At 39.2% G+C, this 7790-nt stretch overlaps 1 protein-coding gene across 2 annotated transcripts; it reads right to left on the reverse strand.

Annotated features, from left to right (window-relative positions):
• Positions 1-605: 605 nt before the first annotated feature.
• LOC116199336 (U1 small nuclear ribonucleoprotein 70 kDa) lies at positions 606-6611 on the reverse strand. Of its 2 annotated transcripts, none has more exons than XM_031529657.1 (10): positions 6219-6611; positions 5732-5846; positions 5522-5601; positions 4833-4908; positions 4679-4743; positions 4483-4545; positions 3034-3115; positions 2785-2941; positions 1990-2058; positions 606-1578 (listed from the first exon to the last, which is right to left on the reverse strand). In XM_031529657.1, the coding sequence occupies exons 1-10, from the start codon at positions 6315-6317 to the stop codon at positions 966-968; spliced, it is 1419 nt and encodes a 472-aa protein (XP_031385517.1). In that variant the 5' UTR covers positions 6318-6611; the 3' UTR covers positions 606-965. The 2 variants fall into 2 exon arrangements, with proteins under 2 accessions (XP_031385517.1, XP_031385516.1); XM_031529656.1 differs by having other exon boundaries at positions 606-1584.
• Positions 6612-7790: the final 1179 nt, after the last annotated feature.

A 7790-nucleotide genomic window follows, 5' to 3' on the forward strand; every position in this document is an offset into this window, starting at 1 on the left:
TCTCCTTTTGTTGGATTGCTTCCTGTAGGACGTTGGTGCTATTATTGGAGGCCCCTGTATTAGGAGAAACCCAGGCCTAGTACGTAGTTTCCTCTGCAAAACAACACAAAAATCAAAAACCTCAGACGGAAACAAACGTCTGTAGGAAATTTCCTGGAAACAACTGAGAGAGAGAAGGGTAAAGACGTTTTCACCTAACGAGAGAGAGAGAGAGAGAGCCACTCCGGGTTACGGTGTTGTTGCAGGCAAGGAGAGCCTTCGAAGCTTCTTTCCCTTGGCTTCTTCCTCAACTCTTCTTCTTCACTATTTCAGCACATACATTTTCGGAACTGATCTTACCCGGAATCCCAATTCGTGCACATGGTTGACTTCCACATGATAATGATAACGCCGCTTTGCTTGATTTCCACACGATAATGAAAACGCCGCTTTGGGGTTCATCATGAAACGAAAGTAATTAGACGGTCCTACTATACTCGTATGGAGAGTAATAAGAGTAATTGAAACAACAGAGCGAAAGTGGAAATTTTGATTTAAGTATGATGTGATTCTCACACTTTATTTGTGTTCGATAGGCATGAACTAATAATGAGCATTTTAGGGGATGAATAAAAAGGGAAGCCAGCGTACTGGGAAAAAAGCCCAAAAGCAATCTTCTTACATTACAATCCGCCCTGCGGCTTGAACCCGGCAGGGTAATCTTCTTACACGGCAAGTTCAAACTTAAACCAAAATATCAAGAATCCTGAGACACTAGAAATCGTCTGGACAGTAAATAACAACGTTCAACGAAAATGAAACATGGGAAACTCAAAACAAAGTAGCTTATGATTTTACTCCCTGTTTCCGTTGAGCAACAAAGCTGAACCTACCTGAGCAAAAGCATTTCATTAAACCAACAAAGCTGAACCCACCTGATGAGCAAATATAATACGAATAAGTGCATGTGCAACCTGTGCCTAATCTCACGGTCGATCAACGTCTCTGCTGGTTGCCCGGTCATAATGGTAATTGTCTTCCTCCATTTGCTCATAGCGATGAGACTGGTCAGGGTACTGATCATAGCGATCAGAGTCATCGGGATCATCGTACCTTCCCCTCTCCCGGTGATGCTCGTAGTGGTCGTACTGTCCATACTCATGATCTGGCCCCACCTGCCCATACTCACGATCATCATCTCCCTCCACCTGATCATAGCCCCGGTCCCGCCGATCTCGATCGTGCTTTGAGTCCGTCCGGTCGTATTCGGCTTCCCGATCATGAGAGCGCCTGTAATCCCGGTCCCGGTCGCCCAATTCATAATCTCTCTCCCTGTCTCTCTCCCTATCTCGGGGGCGGCGATCCCGCTCACGATCTCGGTCCCTGTCCCGATCGTGACGGTCTCGGGCACGATCACGATCATGCCCACGATCACGATCACGGCCACGGTCCCTGTCCCTCTCCCGGTCACGGTCCCGGTGGTGTCGGTCATCCCTATGGTCACGATCTCTTGGCCTGTCATGAGAGCGTTCGCGGGACTTCTCACGGGACTTCTCACGCTCCCTGTCCCTCTCTCTTCCCCTTTCACGAGACTTCTCCCTATCCCTGGACGTAGTCAGTTTCATTAACAATAAACATGCTTACACATCTACAGAACAAGGCAGTACTTGGAGATCATGTTTTCTTATAGCTCCAACCATGCTAACCCATCTTAACTACAAGTTAATTATTATAATATATATATATATATATATATATATATAAAAGGAAGCCCAAAAAACCAAGATCTCATGTGTTCAGCTACAATGTGATAATACCATAGAGATCAGTAACCAACCTCACTCAAATGACAACTCTTAAGTACCTTAACTAGATAAGATTATATCAGACAGGCCTGAAGTCTCATAGTTTTAGCTACTATGCTCGATATTATGAAGCTCAGTAAGATTCTTTCGGAAATAACTTAAGGTCAAAATCACACAAGTAGAAGATAAAAGACAGAACTCTCACCTGTCATATCGGTCCTCTCTAGCTCTTGGCTCCTCTGACCTAGACGGTCCTCCGGATTGCACTTGTTCCCTGATTAATGTCAGGTACAGCAGTTTAAGATAAGTCATCATCTCATTCACCCACATTAACAATCAAGAGATATAAAATAGCAACTAGAAAGAAATTAAACCTTGACCAAAGATTAGAGTACAAAACATCATAGGATTGTGTTTTCCAGTAATATACAGTTTTTCAATGTCTAAGAAAGTCCTGAGAAAATCTATGCATGGACACATAAAGCAGAAAAGATCTTTCTACACGTGTAGTCAAATCTAAAAGATACTGCCGTATCCATACGTGAAGCACAAAAAGATTTGGCACATCAGGACATTGAAGGAAATGTATATCCCTTTTTTAGCAGACTCAAGATGGGTTGTCATTTCCATCAAAATGTATATCCTCTATCCAAATATGTTGTCATATGTATAATGGTCCTAAGCTTATATATATTTAAAGAAAATCAAGAGATCAAAAAAGTATTAGGGAAGAAGGTTCACTAATCCTCAAACAACATAAAGCCAACAAGAGGAAGTATTTTTAAGAATGGTTCTCTGGAGTTAAATGTTCTTAAACTTGTCTTCTTCTTACAGGTTCCCAGCATTAATGGAACAAAACATGGAAGAATTGTGTGACGTAGAAGCAATTAGCAGCTCCAAATTCAGCTGTCTAATGCATTTAAGAAACAAAGAAAGTGAAACACTATATAACTCAAATCATTGCATGAGAAGACATGCTAGCAGAGACCAGGCAACATACCTCCCAGAATGCCTAGAATCTTCACCTCCAACTCGACTAGTTCCGAGTCCACCACCAAGTCTGCGAGGCCTCCAGTTTGGAACAGTCCTACCACGTTCTACGTCCACTAGAACCCTTCTACCATCAATCTTCCTCCCATCAGCTTGTTTATATGCAGCTGCATGATACCAGAAGATGTTATCATAGGAGCACATGCGACTGTGTGAAGAAGAAACGCACCAACACATTTTTATCTCATTGAAGCCACACCTTTCATGTCCCTAGTATGCACGTACTCAATGAAAGCATAGCCCTTGGGTTTCTGAGTTACCGCATCGTGGATAATGCGAACCTGAGAAACTCAAAACATCACTAGTTTAGTGCAGGCAAAACGAAATTCATACCTTTTCAGGAAATACACAAGAATATATTATCCCCTAATCTACTCCTACATGACAAATCCGAAGATAAAACAGTATATCCTAAATGGCACGGCGGACAGGCATTATGCCTCATTAGCCGTGCTCACCTTTAATTCACAGAGCTTCCATCGCGAGGTGCATCACCACCAGAGTTGCAGAAAAACCGAATGCTTTAGGGCAAACTTAACCTCGAACAGACTAACCTCCCCTTACCAGGGAATAAAGTTTTCTAGAAAAAATATAATTCTAAGTAATACAGTAATTTACCAGGACTTACTTTCCAATAGCTGATACACTTTTGACAGCCTTAAAAGCCAGAAGTAAAATTTTGATTAGCAAGGAAATTCAGGGAGTAAGCCAAGTAGAAGAGAAGAGAAAGCTACTCCTGATATGTTTTACCCAGTGCAGGGAAAGGCTAGTTGTCAATCACCTCTGGTTGCTCGAAGAAAATAAAGGCCAAACGGCTCAATGCATCATTGCTCTGCTCAAAATTAAGGTTACAGCTTCGCCATGCAGGATGAAGCAAAACTTTGAAATTGGAGGTGTGGAACTGGGAGGTAAGGATTTTAAGTTCAGAAACGGAAGTCGTGCTACATGAGCCCTACCCTCCTCCAAACATCCACCCAAGAGAAGGACAACTTACCAGGATATTTCTTGGGAGAATGACTAGTTTAATCTAAAAGATTAAGATCACTAGCTTAACAGGTTTGCTTGATCTAGAACCTTCTAACAAGAGTATACAAATATATAGCAGTGCAAGCCACAATAATAGATGTTAACTACTATTCTTCAGAAGTTCCGTAATTGCCAATATACTATTAAGTACCCACACTAAAGATAATCCCCAAATCACGTTGCCTCCCAAAGAAATGCTAAATTTGAGCACTTTTAAGATTTATGATTCAGATAGTGCGCAGCTTAAAAGCTTGAAATCAGAATTCCCGAAGTAAGAATTATCAAGCAAGGAATATCTGCAATACAACTCCAGCAATCAAGTAGACTCAAGAGAAACTTCAAAAAACAACACGACGTAGAAACTTATTTACTTCCTTCAGAAAATTTTATGGATGAGCAGTACTTTGAAAAAAAGCCGAAATATAGAATATAAACTGTCCCAAAAAGATTTCCTTTTCTTTTCATGTTCAATTCTAAATAAATTGCACCAAATGAACCAAATAACTATGTGATGGGTTGAGCTTGAGCTTTGAGACGAAATTCATATTCTTAAAAGCAGATACACGAAGCACCTACAAACTGATCTTACCGAACCCACAAGGGGTTTCTCAGGAATACCTACCCGCTTTATTGGCCCATATGACTCAAACTCCCTTTTAAGCCTACTCTCTGAAGTTTCATAACTCTGCAGCAGAGAATACAAGATATGTCAGAGTTGGAGATCACTCCTACAAGCCCCATAAAAAAATTAAACAGGAAAAAAAAATCGAAATGAATATAATAAGATAAATATTTTGCAAGAGCGCCAATGAGATTACAAGTTTAGCGACGAAGAGTGTCTTGTAAGGATCTCCAGAAATATTGGGGTCACTGTTTGGATCATCTGCAGGGGAAAAAAAACAAATCATGCCAATGGCCAAATAACAACTCTACCCAATTTAGAACAAGCAACGGATAGAAAGATGCCGATACATTTCTTAAACTCCTCAGCAGCCTTTTCTGCACCCTTTTCCAATCGGAGCTGATGGACCCTAGCCCTTCTTTGTGCCTGAAATGACCCCAAAGGAAAGAAGGAAGGGAAGGGGGGGCGGGCGCGGCAGTTAGAACACAATATTGTGCAATGAGGCAACAACAGGGAAGATGCAGAATCATAATGAGAATTAAACAAAAAGGTTCCAAAAGTGCAAGCTACTTTTTTCCCAGTCCATGAGAGAGAAGAAATAAGATGAATTATGTCAAGGCCTTCAAACTAGAAGAAAGTGCCCTTTCAGGCAGGACAATGAGATATTATACAGCTCTCATAACCAAACTGTGAATCCTATCAAGCCTTACACAAGATGTCGACATTTTAAGAGTAATAATACAAAAGCACTAGAGGGATAAAACAAAAGGTATAAACTATTAGAAATTATAACAATATTCATGAAGATGAACTGCAGAAGTCCACGCACAAACATAAAATCACTAACTTTACAGCAAGGGGGATTCAAAACTATTAACTATTCCAACACAAAAGGCGTCACTAACAATGATTTGAACAGAGACAAACACCTTAAGCTCCAGAACTTATGTAGCTGACAGAAAAATCGTATTATATACATTCAAGAAAAAGGAATGCCCCCTTATACCACAACTGTCTAAAAGATAGATTATATTCTTACAGGGGTCTCAGCCATCTGGACTGGAGGAGCATACTCAGGATCACCTGGCTCTGCAAACTGACTGACAAATTGTGCCATTCCTGGGAGAACAAAAACAAATGGTTAACTGATGCCATCGACGCCTAATTCAAACCACAGATCCACAGCAATACTAAACAAAAGGAGAGGGGAAAAAAAGAAAAAGAAGATATATCTCAAACTTGAAAATACCAATGTATGGTGGACATTTTCGTTTCTCAGGAGGCGGTTTGAATTCCAATGGAGGCCGAGGCTCGAAAAGTTTCAGTAGGTTAGTCGTCAAACCAGTTGGATGGCTTTGCCCAATCTGCAAGATCAACATGCATTAACATTTTGCACCAATTGAAAGGAAGTCTACCAATTTGAGCTGCTTCTGAGTCAATTTCTCGCACTTTAGCACAATAAAGCTTTGCCTAATATCTTAAATGATTGGAAAAAGCAAAACACTATCGTTCTGCTCAACTAGTAGAGGTGCGTCCGAGATTTCGTCGGACAACGTAACTCTTCAATAGCAGAACTGACAATCAAATCGATTCTTCGCATGTAAAAGCAGAGGTTTCTCTTTCCACTATAGAAAGCCACTTCCATAATTGTCCGCATAGGAATATCACAGATCGAGCTAAAACCACGGCCATCGGGTCGCAAAAACAGCTGCCAAATCGAGGAGACAAACAATTACCAGTTTGAGCTGGAGAACGTTGGCGCGGCTCTGCGCCTTCGTGCGGGCCTGCACGGCGGCGTTCTGGTTGCGCATGAACGGATCGTTGTAGTCGCCCATGGCGGAGGATCGTACGCCGGAGAGCTAGGGTTTCACAGACGAGGCGAGAGGGGATCGGTTTCAGTCAGAGATGAGAGGTGCAATCATGCATCGATTTCGAGATGACGAGGGTCGAGAGCGGCAGCAACGTTAAAGGGGAAAATTGGGGGTTTTTGGGACGGTATTTATAGCTGAGGGCAGTTGGCTCGAGTCAGGGACCCCAAGTCCGGTCTCAACTCCCTCAAGAAGCCTCTAGGTCGGTTGGTTCAAGTCAATGCTGAGTTCGAACTGTCATGAACTCCACGAGAGATGGCTCGGACGAATGGAATAGAATGGAATGGAAATATCGAAAACTGGGTAAGAGCTGTATGCGAGGACTTCATCTACGGAACAAATTTATAATCGAGAGAATTTTTCTTTTAATGGGTCGGTTCAAATTTAAATTAGGTTAATTTGAATTGGTTGAAATTTATTGGGTTTATAAATGAATATTATGAAATCCTTATGCACGCTGCGGGTATTGAATGACATATCATGTCCACCCCATAGTCGTGGTGGTTTTAAAAGGTAATGACTATATATACACTACCTTAAAGCCAAAAAAAAAAAAAGAGACTACATATACGTATGCATCCCAAAATTATATTGAGGTAAAAAAAATTATGAATAATATAATAAAAAATAAGAAATCAAAATAAAATTATCTTAAATATAATATATTTTATCTCTTTAATTTTCATTTACATATATTAATTAAATGGGCTAACAATTCAACTAGGCTTGCCATTGAACTTGGAAAAAGAGTTAGAAAATAAATAAACAAAAAAAAGTGGTGTGATTTTTAACCGCTATATTTTCATTAACGCCATACCCATATATCGTGGTGGTTTTCAAAATATATATCTATCCATATTATTATATAAGTAAAATTGACTCCTATAGTAATAAATGATATCTCATTAATAGAAAAAAGTTAAAATAATATGTGAAAAAATTAAGTGAATTGATCTAATTAAGTGAAGCCCAATAATGAAAGCCCAAATCTTCTCGGCTTAATAGAATCTGCCCAATTTAAAAACTAAATGACAATTAAGCGTGCTAGCAAATAAATATTTAATTAGATGTTAACCTAATTTCTATTATTATAAGGGTAAAATTATTATAATATTATGAATTTATGAAATAAAAACTAAATATTTAAAATAAGAACTTCAGAAAATTTTATATTTAAAAATGAATAACCAATCTATGTGGATATCTATAAAAACTTACCCATTATATAGTGATTAGATTAATATATAATACATTGAGACCATTAATTAAAATATATTTATCAAACCAATCAAGATTAGTCAAATATTATTGATTGATTAATAAATGAAACTTGAAATTAACATTGAGCATATTTTATTGTGTTAAAAAGTAAATATATTTTCTAAAAATCAGAATAATTTTTATTAGAAAGGATATATGTGTGTTAAAACGAACATATAT

Source organism: Punica granatum, chromosome 3 (genome assembly GCF_007655135.1).
Source record: "Punica granatum isolate Tunisia-2019 chromosome 3, ASM765513v2, whole genome shotgun sequence".
Lineage (NCBI taxonomy): Eukaryota > Viridiplantae > Streptophyta > Magnoliopsida > Myrtales > Lythraceae > Punica > Punica granatum.